Source organism: Eretmochelys imbricata, chromosome 3 (genome assembly GCF_965152235.1).
Source record: "Eretmochelys imbricata isolate rEreImb1 chromosome 3, rEreImb1.hap1, whole genome shotgun sequence".
Classification (NCBI taxonomy): Eukaryota; Metazoa; Chordata; order Testudines; family Cheloniidae; genus Eretmochelys; species Eretmochelys imbricata.
Window position 1 is genome coordinate 172463331 of NC_135574.1, and position 18502 is coordinate 172481832.

The 18502-nt window shown below is 38.7% G+C and overlaps 1 protein-coding gene across 1 annotated transcript in view; it reads right to left on the bottom strand.

Annotated features, from left to right (window-relative positions):
- The window catches only part of THADA (THADA armadillo repeat containing), a 303171-nt gene that overhangs the window by 244312 nt on the left and 40357 nt on the right, over positions 1-18502 (bottom strand). Inside the window, exon 22 of the mRNA XM_077813846.1 lies at positions 13130-13239. Coding sequence (XP_077669972.1) covers positions 13130-13239 — 110 coding nt within the window. The remainder of the gene's footprint in view (positions 1-13129; positions 13240-18502) is intronic.

Below are 18502 nucleotides of genomic sequence, written 5' to 3' on the forward strand. Positions count from 1 at the left end.
CGTGCCTCTGCCTGATGCAGGCCATTAATGGAGGAGTCTAACGTTTAAAGGAATTGGTTAGGTAAGTAGCTGGTTTATCCTCATTATAGTGCCTTTGTGCAATATGAAATTATCTTGGGGATTGGATGGAGACTGTAGGTGGCACTATCTGGCTAATGCTGATTTTAACTGTGGTTTAGTCATACACAACGCACCTGAAAGTTTATGCAATGAGTGTATATTCAGTACAAATGAATTAAATAAAATGCTTCTGCAAACCTGAGCAGCAGTATTGCAAAACTTTTATAATGCTAGGTCTCTTTAAACAGTTTAAAATAAAATACATTCAAATAATTTTAAACGTAAAATACACAAAAAAATATGCAGCTAGTGAAGACAGCAAAAAAACAAGGGTACAATTCATTACCAGTACTTTGACTTATTTGTCAAGTGTCTAAACTGCACTCTTGCCATGAAGTATTTTTCCTCTGCAGTTATACAATCTGGCATTCCCTATAAAACACTCTCACAGGGCAAACAGCCCTAAAAATAAATACTTTGTCAAAATTACAGGAACGGCCTTAAGCAAAGGACTTTCGGGCAGAAGCAGAACCTCAAGCCTACTTCAGTCCCAGGTGCTGCCCAATCAAAGTTCAACAAAATATAATTTGGTCAGACAGGATAAAACCTACTCCTTAACCATTATACAGCCTTTCCAAATGTAGCTTTCACAGTTAAAATTAGTTTTTCCATTAATGCCATTTTATATCATTATTAAAAGCACTAAAACATTTGCCTTGACACAGCCTATAACAAATGATTATCAGTTATGGTTAATACAACTGCAATTATATTAACCCTGTAGGATTTGCTGTTGCCAAAACACAAGTCCTAATTACTCTCCCATTTTAGTAGCTGGGTGGCCTCCTGTTAGCCCCATTTGACTACCTGGGTGGTTGAAATAAGAAGTCTAAAGTTAAGAGAGAAGACAGGAAATGGGGGCGGGGGGGGCAGGGGCAAGAAGGAAGAAGAAAGTGAAGGCTGAAGAAAGGCTTCCACTTTTCTCCTATTTCTTCCCCATCCCCCACATCATATTTCCTCTGTTTAAGTGTTAAAAATACATCAAATTTCTACTGCTACCCCCCACTCCATTTCCAACTAGCCAGGTTCTTATCGACCCCATCACTGCAGTATCTGACCACCACCTAAATATTTAAAAACACAATCTTTTTGTCTTATTCCCTCCCTACCCAGCAAAAAGATAGAAAACCAACAATAGGGAAAGAAAGACAGAAAGAAAACGAAAGGCAACAGTCACAGTAGGTCCTCTACCTTTTGTAAGGGCCAGTTAAAGGAAGGACTCCTGGATACCCAATCCTGCCCTAGGACTGGGCACCACACTGGATTCCCTACGTTGCTTCTCCTCCTTCTCCCCTTTTCACAGCTCTGTTTCAAGCAGTCAGTGCACCTCTAAACTACCATCCTGACAGCCACCTCAAAAGTGTCAGAGAAACATGGCTTCAAAGAGAGTGGGTCACACAACATTACAGGATCCACAGGCAAGGCAACCAGTTGCGACATCTTCCTCTGGCCCTTTTACAACATAATGGTCACCTCTGTCCTAGCTTTGTTTTATATAGCCTACTGTTGCCCTTCCTCAGATGATTTAAGACATGGGTTGGCTTTCTATCCTTTTGTACACATGAATGTGACAACTTTCCAGGGTTTTGATCAACCAGTAATTCTGGTGGTTACCTCAGACTTTGTGATCCCATTTCAACTAGAGTACACTACTACAGATATTACTGTTTTAATTGTAAATGCTAGCACTACTGGTCTTATCTCCTTAATTCAAACATGGTTTAAATTTCTTATTTTAGCTGTTCAAAGAATAGTGCTTAAGTCTTCAGTATGTTACCTCAGCATTAAAACAAACATCCTACGCTAACATTTATTGTGGTACAAAAGAGAACAAGGCAAAACATTAGGGAATATCTAAAAGCATATTGCACATTTTTGTATTATATTATTATTATATTGCATATTTTATTTTTAAATAGATTTTTTTGCCTTAAGAGCTAGCAGAAAGAGAAAAATATACTGAAATGCAATCTAAGACATTTTGAACGCTGAAGTTGCCACAAGTAATTCTATCCTGTTCAGTCACTCACCCAAACCCAAGTTTTTTGTGAAAGCAAAGTGTTACTTCTCTAAAGTAAAAAACATTAGATACTATTTACTTTGAAATGGAGGAGACCAGTCCCTTATGCTTGGCAGCAGCATCTCTTATGGCCTGGCAGGCATATTATTGTCATAACGAGCAGGTGGCCTTGAAATTTAAGAATAATGACACTTTACAAGGTAAAATTTGTGTTCACAAATGTGTTATTTTCAGGTTAAGAACCCTAATCCATATTAGACTGAAGTATTAATTATTTTTGCCAGACCAAGTAATTAAAGTCTATAATTAAAACACCACACAGTAACTTGATATGTAAATAACTTCAACTGCAGTTCAGTGAGTTGTTTTTCTGATTTTTTTTTCTTTCTTCTAGTTAAAACAATTTCATGCATGGCCATAACAGCTATTCTGATCAGTTTTACTGAATCCAATAAACCTGAGACACAAACTGCCAAAACCCAGGAAATTCAAAGTTTAGCTTGAGCCTCTCCCCATAACTCATAAGGTTGTACTCTCCTCCCCATAAAAAATTGTGTATTAAGGATGAAGGGTCAACCTTGGACCTTGAAGGGTTAACCTTGGATTTCCTGAATTTATGCGGCTTGTAGCTTAAACTTCATACAATTAAAAGTGTTGTCTATGTGAGTATATCTAAATTGAAAGTTTAAATCAGTGTAATCCTGCTCATCCTGGGGAAACTCATTTCATCACTTTGCTCTCCAGTAGTCCTGATGTAGTTTTCTTTTTGTACCGGGAAGATACAGGGAAGTTATATGACTTCTCAAGAGTCACAGCAGTCAACAGCAGACAGGACTGTCTACTCCCAGTCCCCTACTGGAAATCTCCATATAGCTTCATATACTGCACTTGCAGATGTTCAGCAATCCACTAGAATGATAAATGGATAATTTCCAAGGAGTTTGGACTAAATGTATTAGTCCAGCTGACTCCAAAATGACTTCTTTAAGTATTTTTATTTGAGACCAAATGCCATAGCTTCCTGGTGGCAATGTGTGATATTAACTGAATTCAATATAGAATGTATAAAATTATTCCCTCATTTCCTCAAAGTGTTCCAAATACGTTTTTCTTAAATAAAAGAATTCTACTAAGCCCTAAATATTTTATACCATAGTTCTCTGCTCCATTCTTCCCCAGGGGGGATAAAATTGATTTTTTGTACTTGCTTTTATTTAAAATCAGATTTTATTTAAATTACAATACATTTTTAAACAAACATTAAAAATTAAATTTGAAATTCTGACATCCTATGTGAAGGCCTAACTTACCATAATCTATTAAATAAAAAAATATTAAACAGTGCATGCTTGCCACCAAAGCTTTAAAGAAAGTCAAACCACTCTACTGGCAGAAGTCATTGGTAACAACATGGAATCAGTTTACTGAAGTGTTAAACCAGCTTTTGACAGCAGTAGCTTTTTCTGCTCATACAAGGAAAATATTCTCTTCATTTCAGTTTATTCAACTATTTCTGTTCAATGACTCATTCATTCAAAGTTGTGAAACCAATTGGGAGACGAAAGTGCAAGAAAGCTTGTTTTCCTCTTCCAATCTATGAATAAAAACTAGGAGTGAGGATGAGCTCTACTAGTTCTAAAATCTTGAATGTGGTCACCTGAAACAATCAGTTCAATTCACTAACTACTTATTAAAGAAAGACAGTATAACTCAATTTTAAATGAAAAACATGTTTAGATGAACATTTTTCTTATGTATCCAGCACATTTAAAGGCAGTTTTATTTAACTAATAAAAAATGTAAATGCTGCTTAATGTTGCACTTTTGTTATTGAATGCCAGTTTCCATCCAAACACGGCTTGACACATCACAAGAAAAAAAAAAATCGATCATTTTGTAAACGCATCACTAACCACTTTCTAACATGTTAAAAAAATGTAAAAATTAAGATTCTGAATAAATGTACAGTAAGCTGCATAACTGCTAAAAAACATGTATAGGTATCTTGTATCTTCCTGCTTAGCAAAAAATAATACCAAATTTAGTGTAAAAACTATATTTAGTTTAAAATCAATATGTTTTATTGGTTACCAACCAATGAGAATCACCTTTACTTAAAGAAAGTGAACTAAAAAATACAAATGCAAAACAAGATTAAAATCAGTGATTTAAATCACTGATTTAAGTCAGTGATTTTCAAGCTGGGGTACTCATACCTGTAGGGGTACCTGAGCTCTCGTCAGGGGATACGCAAGAAAAAGCCTGCAGTGGCGGACAATGCATTTTATTTAGTAATATTTGGCAATCTGATCATGGATATATTATGATCTTCTCTGAGATGGGACAGGCAGTAGACTACATTATTTGGAAAGGGATATGCAGCCTAAGATGTTTGAAAACCACAGATTTAAATCAATCCACCCTGTTCCTCCCAAATGAATGAAGCCCCATAAATTTAACTGTGCAAGGACATTCCATTATGTTCTGAAACATTAACGATCGCATTAATGAAACAGAGAGGGTTACAGAGCTCTCAGTACATTGAACAGTAGTATAACATACAACAGGCAGATTTGGACTGAGTGAAGAAAGTGAGAGGAGAAAGGCAGAAATTCAGTAGCCCAAGCAACAACCTGGTGATAAGGAACATGCTATTTCAACAAAGAAAGCCATAGAGGAAATGGACATGGATACCTGATGGGCATAAAAAGAACATGATACACATACTCGTGAATCAGAGACGGAAATCAAGTGGGTGGTAGTGCAGATCATATGTGGCCACATTCGGATCAGATCATAAATTAGCGCTGGCATCAATGAGCTAAAGGCTGAGAGCAATCGACAAAGTGCCAGGAATAAAGATCTATGAAGTGGACAAATGGAAAGAGCCAGATATCCAGAATGAACATAAAGAAGTCGTGCAGAAGAAACTTCATATCTCTGGTGAAAGAGGAAATGAACACTGAAAAGATACAGAACACTGTAAAAAAAAAAAAAAAGGAGGGGAGATTACAGGAGCAGTTGAACAAATGTTGGGCTACAAGGCCAAAATGAAGAAACCAAGGTGGATAACAGATAAAGAGCTGCCGCTGAGTGACAAGCGTAGGAAGCCAAAAGAGAACAAGAAGGAGGACGAAAGTCTAAGAGCAGAGTGCAACAGACAGACCAGACAGATAAAACAAAAAGCAAACAACCAGACAAGCAAACAACATAAAGGAGAATATGCGAAGAGAAATGTGATATGGGTTGTATCACAAAGTCAGAGAAATGAATGGGATAGATACACAAGCTGAAGAGGTCCGCAGTGAAAAGCAAACATGGACAAATAATTGGGGGCAAACAAGTAAAGAACAAACAATGGAAATAATATTTTGAAGAATTGTGCAATGTGCAGAATACAGTAGATGGAACAGTTCTGGACAAACTTCAGAGCACAAACAAGGGAGAACAGAGGCCAGAATTCTTAGAAGAAATAATAAAGATCTTGACAGAAGTTTGAAAAAGAAAGACACCAGGAAGTGACAACATAACTGCAGAGCTGCTGCAGGCAGGCGAAGACACACAGCAAAGATAATAGACCAGCTCCTCAACAAGATTTACAAATCATAGCAACTGCCACGCAAATGGGGGAAGAGTTGTAATAGTACCAATCCATATAAAAAGGCAGTAAGAGCAAGTGCAAGAACTACAGATTAATCAGCTTATTGAGCGTACCAGGAAAAAATTTCACCAAGACATTTCAGAGGAGAATGAAGAGGTATGTGGGAGCAGCACTTGCAGAGAAACAGGCTGGATTTTGACAAGGGCTGTCAATTAATTGCAGTCAACTCACGCGATTAACTCAAAAAAATTAATCGCGATTTAAAAAATCAATTGTGATTAATCGCAGTTTTAATCACACTGTTAAACAATAAAATACCAACTGAAATGTATTAAATATTTTGGATGTTTTTCTACATTTTCGAATGTATTGATTTCAAATATATTGATTTCAATTACAACATAGCATGCAATGTGTACTGTGCGCTCTTTATATTATTTTTATTACAAATATTTGGACTGTAAAAATGATAAACAAAAGAAATGGTATTTTCAATTCACCTCATACAAGTACTGTAGTGCAATCTCTTTATCATTAAACTGCAACTCACAAAGCTAGATTTGTTCTTGTTACAAAACTGCACTCAAAAACAAAATGTAAAACTTCAGAGCCTACAAGTCCACTCAGGCCTACTTCTTCAGCCAATTGCTAAGACAAAGAAGTTTGTTTACATTTACGGGAGATAGTGCTGCCTGCTTCTTATTTACAATAACAGGTTTCAGAGTAGCAGCCATGTTAGTCTGTATCTGCAAAAAGAACAGGAGTACTTGTGGCACCTTAGAGACTAACAAATTTATTAGAGCATAAGCTTTCGTGGGCTACAGCGCACTTCATCGGATGCATAGAATGGAACATATAGTAAGAAGATATATACATATATATACATATATATATATATACACACACACACATACACACACACACACACAGAGAGAAGGTGGCAGTTGCCAAACAATCATCTTAATTAACTAGCCTCTTACAGTTTGTATGGCAACTTCCACCTTCTCTGTGTGTGTGTGTATATACACACACACACACACACACAGAGAGAAGGTGGAAGTTGCCATGCCATACAAACTGTAAGAGGCTAGTTAATTAAGATGATTGTTTGTTTGGCAACTTCCAGTGTGTGTGTGTGTGTGTGTGTGTGTGTGTGTGTGTGTGTGTGTGTGTGTGTGTGTGTGTGTGTGTGTGTGTGTGTGTGTGTGTGTGTGTGTGTGTGTGTGTCTTCTTACTATATGTTCCATTCTATGCATCCGATGAAGTGGGCTGTAGCCCACGAAAGCTTAAGCTCTAATACATTTGTTAGCCTCTAAGGTGCCACAAGTACTCCTGTTCTTATTTACAATGTCACCTGAAAGTGATAACAGGCATTCCAAGGGCACTTTGGTAGCCGGCACAGCAAGGTATTTACATGCCAGATAAACTAAACATTCAAATGCCCCTTTATGTTTCGTCCACCATTCCAGAGGACATGCTTCCATGCTGATGACGCTTGTTAACAAATTAATGCATTAATTAAATTTGCAACTGAACTCTGAGGAGGAAAATTGTATGTCTCCTGCTCTGTGGTTTTACCCACATTCTGCCATATATTTCATGTTATAGCAGTCTTGGATGACGACCCAGCATATGTTGTTCGTTTTAAGAACACTTTCACTGCAGATTTGACAAAACGCAAAGAAGGTACCAATGTGAAATTTCTAAAGATAGCCACAGCACTTGACCCAAAGTTTAAAAATCTGAGGTGCCTTCCAAAATCTGAGAGGGATGGAGTGTGGAGCATGCTTTCAGAAGTCTTAAAAGAGCAACACTCTGATGTGGAAACTACAGAACCTGAATCATCAAAAAAGAAAATCAACCTTCTGCTGGTGGCATTTGACTCAGATGATGAAAATAAGCATGCATCAGTCTACACTGCTTTGGATCATTATCGAGCAGTACCCATCATCAGCATGGACACATATCCTCTGGAATGGTTGTTGAAACTTGAAGGGGCATATGAAGCTTTAGTGCATCTGGCACATAAATATCTTGAGATGACAGCTACAACAGTGCCATGCGAAAGCCTGTTCTCACTTTCAGGTGACATGGTAAACAAGAAGGGGTAAAGGGCAGCATTATCTCCTGCAAATGTAAACAAACTTGTTTGTCTGAGCAATTGGCTGAACAAGAAGTAGGACTGAGTGGACTTGTAGCCTCTAAAGTTTTCCATTGCATTAAAAAAAAACAATTTTTTCTACATAATTCTACATTTATAAGTTTAACTTTCATGATAAAGATATTGCACTACAGTACTTGTATTAGCTGAATTGAAAAATACTTCTTTTGTTTTGTACAGTGCAAATATTTGTAATAAAAATAAATATAAAGTGAGCACTGTACACTTTGTATTCTGTGTGATAATTGAAATCAAAATAATTGAAAATGTAGAAAACACCCAAAATATTTAAATAAATGGTATTCTATTATTAACAATGCAATTAATCGTGATTAATTTCTTGACAGCCCTAATTTTGATCGGGACGAAGTACAATAGATCAATTATTTGTGATAAGACAGATATTGGAAAAGTATACAGAACGCAACCAAACCTATTACAACTTTATAGACTTCAAATAAGTTTTTGATGGCTTTGAGCAGAAAGAATTATGAAAAGTTATGAGAATGTATGGCATCCCCAAAAAATTGATCAAGCGGATAGAAAGCATCCACAGCAAGTTGATGAATGCAGTGACAGTTGATATAAAGCTGACTGAATGGTTCAGAATGACTGTAGGAGTGAGACAAGGAGGCACGCTATCACCAGATTTGTTCAACTTGGTACTGGAATCAGTAATAACTGTAGCCTTGAGAGATGAAATGGGAGGAGTCACATTATATGGTGGGACTGTGCATAACCTTAGATTAGCAGACCATACTGACTTCACAGCATTGACCAAGGAGGATTTACAGAGACTGACTGACAAGTAGACTGAGAAAGCAGAAAATTCAGATTAACAGGAGTCAGGGCACAAGTGGCAGGTGTGTGCCAAATTCTTCAGCGGACTCCAGTATGGCCTTTTTAATAGGGAGCACCAATTTTGAAGGAGCCGTAGCTTGGAGAAAATCCACTAATGCCTGGATTGTAAAAGGATGTGAAGAGCTTGTACATTTCATCAACGTCAGGGTTGGCAGAGTAAAGGTGAGAGCTAATAGGGCACATTGGGGCACTGCTGAAAGAGGGCAGAAACAAAATTACAGACAGGATTCCTGTTCTAAAATATTGACAGTTTTATGTATGAGAGAAAGATCTTTTGACCCCTGTCCAATAGATGGACCCCATCTCCGAGAAACACTGTGGTGTCAGAGTTTGTAATGTTTCTGTTCCATAAGGCATGAATTTTTCAAATCAGCAGTGACCCCTCCCAATTTCCCCAGTTAATGGTCTTCCAGCATTCATTAATAGTTTTCATGCAGCATTGGGGTACACTGACAGAGCTGTGGAACACAATAGCTGTGGTATGGTTGGAGTGCATTGGCAAAACGGTAGGGTGCAGAAAGGTTGGGGTGCATTGGTAGCTCTGGGGCTGCAGGCTGATCGGGGTGCACTGGCAGAGCTGTCAGACCCAGGGTGTTTGAACTTCACTCGCAGAGCTGTGGGGTGCAGAGTAGTGGGGATGCAGGAAGGTTGGGGTACATTGGCAGAGCTGTTTTGTTGAATGCCATGCCTCCCTCACCTGAAGGGAGCCAAGAGAGGTTGGGTGCTATCATCCAATCCAATTTATGCCCCTCCTCCTAACCAGCCTCCCTTTGCTACAGTCCAAACCCTTCTCCCTAAACTCCCACTCGACAGTCACACATCTATTTTTCCCCCAAAGATACTTTGATTATTGCCCCCACCCCTCAAAAAAAAATGAAATTGCTATCCATGCCTTACAAATTGTAGCAACCTTCAGTCACTCAGTTCAAAACTCCTTTTGTTTTAGGAGAGGGCATGCAATTACCTTATCTTTAGATGTTAACTGAAGAATGAGTTCACAGCCATCAAAAGGTCTGTGATTCATCCAGTCATTAGTACCTCCCAGTTTAACAGTACACAAGGCATTAGGAAAAAAGTGGAACTAAAAAGATGCACACTACACATCCCTAATTAATCGCCTTTTGTTTCATCCCATCCCCTACAATTTGCCCAACTTTTTGGCCTGACGGCCACATCTGGATATGGAAATTGTATGATGGGCCATGAATGCTTACGAAATTGGGGTTGGGGTGCAGGAGGGATGAGGGCTCTGGGGTTGGGCCAGAAATGAGGAGTTCAGGGTGCGGGAGGGGGCTCCAGGCTGGGGCAGGAGATTGGGGTATGGGAGGGAGTCAGGGGTGCAGGCTCCGGGCGGCGCTTATCTCAAGCAGCTCTTGGAAGCAGCGGCATGTCTCCCTCCGGCTCCTATGCAGAGGTGCAGCCAGGCAGCTCTGCACACTGCTCTGACCACAGGCACCACCCCTGCAGCTCCCATTAGCCACAGTTCCCAGTCTATGGGAGCTGTGGGGGTGGAGCTTGGGGCGGGAGCAGCGCACGGAGCCCCCTGGCTATCCCTAAACATAGGAGCCGGAGGGAGGACATGCTGCTGCTTCCAGGAGCCTCGGCATGAGCGTTTAGAGCAGCCTCCAACCCTGCTCCCCAGCTGGAGTGAGGGAGTAGGGCAAGCCCCACACCCCGCTCCCCAGCGGGAGCTCGAGGGCCAGTTTAAACAGGCTGGAGGGCCGGATGTGGCTCCCGGGCCGTAGTTTGCCCACTCCTGAATTACTATTAAAGTTTATTATTACCATATATATTCTGGAGCATAGTCTGTGTCTTTTTACCTTTCAAATTCACCTAACAAAGTCCTGGCATTATAAAAATAATAGCGCATGGCAAATCCCCCTTGAATTTCACAGGAGCAGGAAAGGCCCTTAAAAAAGAAAGGTGTGATGGTGATGGCTGTGAACTCATCAAATTATGCAAATCTCCCCTTATATTCAACACACAAGATATCTTCTCAATACACATCTATTATTTGTATTTGTTTAATTGTATAACTGTTTAATACTGAACTCCCTTTATATCTGAAGAAATTTCAAATAATTTATCATTAAAATTCAGACAAATGCTGACTCTGTTTAACATTTCAGAGAGACAATGTGGGCGAGGTCATATCTTTTATTGGACCAACTTCCATTGGTGAGAGAGACAAGCTTTAAAGCCACACAGAGCTCTTCTTCAGGTCTGCCTGAAAAGCTTATCTCTCTCACCAACAGAAGTTGGTCCAATAAAAAGATATTACCTCACCCACCTTTTCCTCTCTAATATCCTGGGACCGACATGGCTACAACTACATGGCATTTAGCATTTCAGTTATTTGTTCAGCAATCGTTTAGAACGTTTCCTCTTTAGCATACCTGTAGTTCAAGATAAGGACAGTAATTTGATTTTACTGTTAGCTTCGTTTGAAGAACAATTAAAGTTACAAATTTAGCTAGGAAAGAGAAGGCATTTGATTACTCCATAGACTTGCAAAAGAGGATATCAGAAGTAATTAATTAATTTCAGTTAAAAAAGAAAGGTTGTTCCAGGCCCAATATTTCATTCTGAAGACTTATAACAACTTGGATGTAATAGTAAATATTGATAGTATCTATTCCCATAGGTTTAATAAGTAGCAGCTGTTACCCAACAGAAAGCAGAAAATTCTTTGTATCCCAACCTGGCACATCATAAGAAACATCAAGTACGAACATGCAGGCCTATTCCCATCCAGATGGGATTTACTTAGCTGATGGAATAATATAGATGAGATGTTGTTTAACACAGAAGAACAAAAATAAAAGGTGGCTTTATATTTTCTGAACTAAGAATGTAGCTGGAAGGTTGCACGAGGATTAGTATTCAAAGTTTAAGGCTGGCTATATCACAGGGACACCTTTAGACAGACCATGGAGATTTGTCTGATGTGTCAGAGGCCTGCCTGTACCTTAGCCCATAATAATCTTCAAAAAGAGAATTCCATAAAAGATTGGTCTCCTGCTGAGACGCCAAAGTGCCCCAGAGGCCTCAGTGTCCCACAGTGATTAGTCTCTTATCTTGTTTTACAGGTATCTACGCTGAATCTGGATTTAGTTCGTTCACAGACTAAACTATTTGAACATATTGTTTTCTCTATATATCAAATTTGGTTACCTTTAAATCACCTGGTTTGTATCTCAAAGGTGGCATAATGGTGCCAATTCTCTTATAAGCAGAAAAAACTAACCACATTACTACAAGTAAGTTGACACTCTTCATGCTGTTGAAAAACCTGAGTTTCAGCCATCTTAGCAGGTCCCATGAACTGCTACCTCAGCATCCAATGGCTGAGCCTACACTAGTCTCCTTTCTGAAAAAATCCCCCACCACTCCCCGCCACAGCTAAAATTGGTACAGATCTAATACAAACGTTTATATAAGAAAGTAAATAGCAGCTCCTCTTGTGAATCAGCATCATAATTAGATCCTTTGCTGAAATCAAGGGAAGAACTCCTGACTCCAGTAAAGTCAATGGCAAAACTCCCTTTCACTTCAAGAGGGACAGGATTTAATACAGTAAGTATAAACAAAATTTTTAGGCTTTTGTCAGATCAGCAGCTCAGAAAAGCACAGCCATTAAGGGAGATTTTGCATTTTGGTTTGTCTCATTAAAAACTTAATACTGTCCCTATTTACCCCCTTCCCTACGTCTCAAAGCAGTATTGCAAGCACTTCAGTACCCATTTTGTGAAATTATTCTCTAAGCACTTAATGGAAAATCCACCCTTACCTAGACACAAAGGCAGTTCAGTTTAATAATTTTAGTTCTCATAGGAAAGTATAAAAATAAAATTACAAAGAAAAATCATTTTCGGGTAATTTTCCAAATGTCAGAATACGCAGTTTATCCAATGAAAAGTAATGAGAATTTCCACGAAAATATAAAGCCGCTTGTTGAATATAGCAAGTTTACCACTCATTCTCAGATTTAAAAAACTGCAGGATCCATGGGTTGAACTCCAATTTTCCCATGTGCTCCTATTAATTTTTCAGTAGGTAGCACTACAGAAATTAAGAAAAGGGTGAGAGTTGTTTGTTTTGTTTTTCTTTTAAGAACTAGCCATTTAACTCTTACCATTCCAATTCAAGTGCCTAGATACAACTAAAATAAAACAGTCCATACAGTCATATATCATGCAACTAATTCCAAACAGTGGACACCTGTGGCCATATAAATCCTCATTGGACTCAATGGAGCTCTACCAAGGTGCAAGGAGCTGTTTGCACAGTCAGTTGCAGAATCAAGGCCCATAGTTTGTAAAACTGTTACACATTTTTTTTTAAATAAGGAATATGTGGGTTTTACCTGGAAAGTATTTCAGTGAGCATCACAAAGCCAGTGTAAGCTAATTCAAATGCCCCTCTATGCCTGGACTGCAAAAGATGGTGTTTAAAGTAGTCTCCTATATCTTTAACCTAGAAAATTTAAAAAAAAAATGCAAGTCATGATTTGAGTTGATACAACTAGTACATTTATTTACACAAAATACAGAAATTTCAAACAAGTGTTCCCCAACAATGTCCATACCACCTTATTCCTCTACATCTCTCATTTGAGACACAACAATATTTCCTCAGGTTAAAATGGTCACAGATAGTGACCAACAAATAAAAGGAAAATACAAACTAAAACGCAAGAGGTAAAAGGCATTTTACTTTAAACATAAGAAAACTAGCACAAAACATGCTAGACTCAATTCTTGTACTCAACAGTGCAACAGCCGTGTTAGTCTGTATTCGCAAAAAGAAAAGGAGTACTTGTGGCACCTTAGAGACTAACCAATTTATTTGCGCATGAGCTTTCGGGAGCTACAGCTCACTTCATCGGATGCAACAGTGCAGTGTCATTAACTGTCCTGTAGGACAAATTATAGAAGACTGTAGTGACCTATGTGAGACACTGATTTCCTGAGCTACAAACAAGATTCTCTCATGCTGTTTTACTCAGGATGTTAGCAAAGGGCAGAGGCAAAATGTCCACTGAAGAACATGAATGGAAATAAATATTTGGAAGGGTATTTGTGAAGGGGAAAGGATTCCTATAATATTTTAAGTAGCTGGCCCCTTACATCTCATATCTTTCCAAACACATTACTTCTTAAATTAGGTAGCTTTGTTCACAGAAAAAGAAAAACAGCTTGCCAAATAGCAAATTTTGTATTTAGTAAGAAAATATGCTCTATTTTTCAAGCTTCTAAAATGGTTCTACTGACCACAGATCGTAAAAGAGTCTACACTGTCCATTTAATTGCTTAGTATAACAAGAACTACAGTTAAAATGTGAAATATACAAAAATGTTGTCTTAAGAGAATAAATGTCACTGACATCATGTCCTACAATTCTATTAATAAATCAAGTGTGTAAGCATCAGTACATCTTTAGAAATGCCAGGATTTAATTCTGCAAAAAACCAAATACTACCTATTATTCTCCGTAAGTTTCCATGATGACTATATACTGAAGACACACAAAAAATGGATAACTGAATCATGTAACAAATCTAAGATTATACATTTTTAGTGCAGATTCACAAAAGTTCAACCTGACAAGTGGCTCAAATAAAACTCAGGGACAAAATTATGCCCACTCATTTTGAGAGACAACTAAAAGTAACACAGTTTATAAACTGTAGAGGATACTATCACAAAACCTAAGCCAGGTGCATATACTTTTCCACCCTACTGCTTCGTAATGCATGTTATCCAAATTCTGGTGAAGCAAAAATTGGCACCAAACAGGAAAAAGACATTTCCCCTTTTACAGTCAAAGGAAATCTAAATTTTTTTCATCATGTATTATGAAATCCATATATCAAGATACAGGAAGAAAAGGGCATCAATACTTGCAGATATTTGAGCTAAATTATCTCCTGGAGCGGATTTTAATCCAAATATCATCTTAGTGCACATGTAAGATTTTACAAGCAGAGGCAAGTGTAAATCTCTCCCCTTCTCAAATGTTTTACACACACACAGCAGTGGAAATCCCAAGTGTTGAAAAGTCATAAATCAAGCCCCACAAAAAATCAAGATATTTTAAAAATACACTTGGAGTTCTTTTTCTTTGCTTTCTAGCTTTTCAACCTGTAGGGTTCACATTTTCAAGATTTTATCTACAGCCATGAGGACTAGAAACTTGACTGCATGTTCTAGGATTTTAATACCAAACATTCAGAGACTCATGAAAAGACTGAAAGAGTTGGCAACACTGCTATCTAGATACAGATACTGACTTTTTAAAATTATATATATATATATATATATAAAAAATCCACCAGTACTTACTAGCAGAATTCTATTGAAGTCACTAGTCCAGTAGTAAAAAAATGCAAAATTAAAGCCTTAGTATTTCAATTTAATTTGGTGAATGGTAAACACCAAGGAGCACAAAGACAAAAATCACCTTTTTTTGGCCAAGTGATGACAATTTTATGGACCCTGAGGATATGTCCCAAAAGCAACCTGTTCTGGCAGCAGAGGAAAGGAGGATTAAGACCACAGCCACTCCAGGCTGTCAGCCTCCTCACTTTTTGATTCTCCAATCCAGAGCACCCTAACACTTCCTAAACTTTCAAGGATCATTTCATTCCCAGCCCTGACCAAAGCCATAGCGCCAAGGACAGCCACAGTATGAAGCAGCCACTGGGCCTTGCATGAATGCCATGTGAATCTAACTTCTTACTCTAATGAAGCTGGGTTAATAATGAATAGAAGAAAGAGAGCATTATCCCTAACTGCCAGCTGCAGAGAATGGATCAGTCAAGAGCTCCCTCTCCCTGACACTGTCCCTTTATAGACAGACAGTCAGTCAGCGAGCTCTTGAAAAAGAACTCCTGAAAAAAGCTCAGGGAATTAGCCAGTGGCAGATGCTCTTACACAGGAGAGCCACAACTGGTTGCCAATGACCGTTGCTCACCCAAGGATGTGACTCCCACATGACCTATGGCAGGGGTGGCCAACCTGAGCCTGAGAAGGTGCCAGAATTTACCAAGGTACATTGCCAAAGAGCCATAGTAATACGTCAGCAGCCCCCCCATCCACTCCCCGCACCTCCCTCGCACTGGCAGCCCCGCCAATCAGTGCTTTCCCCTCCCTCCCTACACCTCCCGATCACCTGTTTCGTGGTGTGCAGGAAGCTCGGGAGGAGGGGAGAGAGGAGCAAGGGCATGGCAGACTCAGAGGAGGAGGTGGGAAAGGGTGAGTGGGGGTAGGGCCTGTGGCAGAGCCAGTGAGCACCCCCCGGCACATCGGAAAGTTTGGCACCTGTAGCTCCAGCCCCGGAGTCGGTGCCTATACAACGAGCCACATATTAACTTCTGAAGAGCCGCATGTGGCTCCAGAGCCACAGGTTGGCCTCCCCTGACCTATGGTCTGGCTGTGAAAGTCCAATCCTCTTCATACAGAAACTGAAAAGCTAAGCAACTGAAGTGCTGAGTACTTTTAGTACTTACATCAAGCACCACTTTCCAAGTTCAAGTCCTGACCTGGGTAAGAGAGGAATCTGATCTCATCATAGTTTGCCACTGCTATTTCTCCACATCACAAAACCACCCACATCATTTGGTACAATTTAACACAATTAGCAGTCTAAACTCAAGAAAGGCCCAGGACTGGAAAAAAAGGAATATTACAGATCAGAACTGAAAAGGATTGGTAGTGCTGTACAAGGTCGTTTGTCCATCAGCTGCTTGTCCTACACACCCGGCTTAGAGCAATGCTATTAAATTCTCTTTCATGAGTCTTTAAATGGACTTCCATGTACCAGGTAAAAGACGGAGTGAACTTGGTATCAAGTAATATAAAACTTACTAGAAATGGATATTAAGATCCATTTACAAATTAACACACACAGCATCTTCCATGAAAACAAGTGAAAAAGCTAATTTGTATTTTATATTGTTGAAAGACACATATTTTCTTTAATATGAAGAGAGCTTTTTAATTCTTCAACTAACATGTAGGAAATAAATACAGTTTAAGAAGCAGTGGAAGTTCAATATGGGGGCAGACAGAGCAAGGAAACTTCCCCTTCCCTTTGTACCACAGTGCAGAGCAAGCCACAACCAGACAGGGAAGAGTAGTTATCATTGCTCCAGGTTCATGTGACTGCAGGAGCATTAATCATCCCTGCTCCGCATGAACCAGCAGCTTTGGGCCCAATGTGGGGAGAAGTGTATGCCAAGCACAATGGAGCTGCTACTACAGCACCCATTGCCCCAGTGCACCAGGGAGAATGCTGAGTGAGATTTCCTCATTGGGGTGTCTACTGCAGCAAAACCTATAAAACCTATAAAACCTCCAAAACCTATAAAAGTCAGCAGGAATATTTTCATTTGCTTTGGATCAGTGATGCCAGTGGTTTAAAGCCACAATCTGGTGCTGCTACACAAAAAAGAGCTTCGAGTTATGTTTTCTTCTGTTGTTTATACAGATTACGTAATTAAGTCAAACATTATTGCACTAAAAATGCACACAAACAGAATATCCACTAAAGGATTTCAGCGGTTTGATATTTTCATGAAGAAAATCCTATTAATTAGGATAATACAAGTTCTGAAGTTAAAATTCCCAAATACTACTATGGCACTATACAACTTTATTTTTTTTAGACTAAAAAAGCAGTTTCATTTTTCTAGCTACAAGACACAATTTTATATACTGCATAAAGTCAATCAGTCTACATGTATTTTCCTGCTAATCCTAGGTAAATGAAGATTCCACTATTCAACTATTTGACTGAAAAGTCAGTTTATTACTCTTTTAAAAAAAAATGTAGACATGTTGGTTTATATATGGCATGAAAGCAGAGTCACCTATGAAAACCAGAGTTATGTGTCTAAATACCCTGACAGATACTAATGAAGCAAGCACTAATTGTAGCTGAATTTCCAAGTGAAGATCGGGGTGCCAACTCCAGAGCTGACGAACTCCAAGACACCAATTCCTGTTTGACTTGGAACAGATTAAGAAACATAACAGTGGAGACATATTGCTGTTCTCTCATCTAAACTCCAGAGCTTTGCAACAGGACAAGCACAGCTGCTAACCAGATGCAAACATATGAGCTACAGACAATGTGTGAATAAAAAAATACTCGCATTATTTCCAAGGCACTTCACACAAGACAGCATAAGAAATCAGATCATCAGCATACTATACCGTTATTTATTTTGTTCTAGAATGTGCTAACACCTTAGGAAAAACTAAATATTTATTTTCAGTTGAAAAAGATTAAACATCAAGTATGTGCTGCATATTTCAGTTTCCCATGTTGGCAACTGGTTTTGTTGAAACCATATGGAAAGGAAAAAGATCATCAATTAAAAACAGAAATCTAATAAATTCAAAATATTCCCAAATAAAATACTTGTGGTAACCTAATTTCTAGTAAACACTGAACTCAAGCCTCTTGAACATTCCCAGGCAGTGTGCTAGTTTTTGTGGTCTTTCAATTTAAAAATGGTGGGGGGGAGGGTTGAAAGAGGGACCAACCCACAAAATGCCCATAATTTTAATCAACCATATTATGGAGAACATGATATTCAGAAACAATCAACATAATTCTCCCCCCAAAATTACCGAGTATGAAGTCCAAGAAAAGAACATTTTCAACTTAAGTCTGGACTTCCATGTTTCAAAATGGAAGCAAAGACATTCCATTGAGCCTTAATTCATTAAA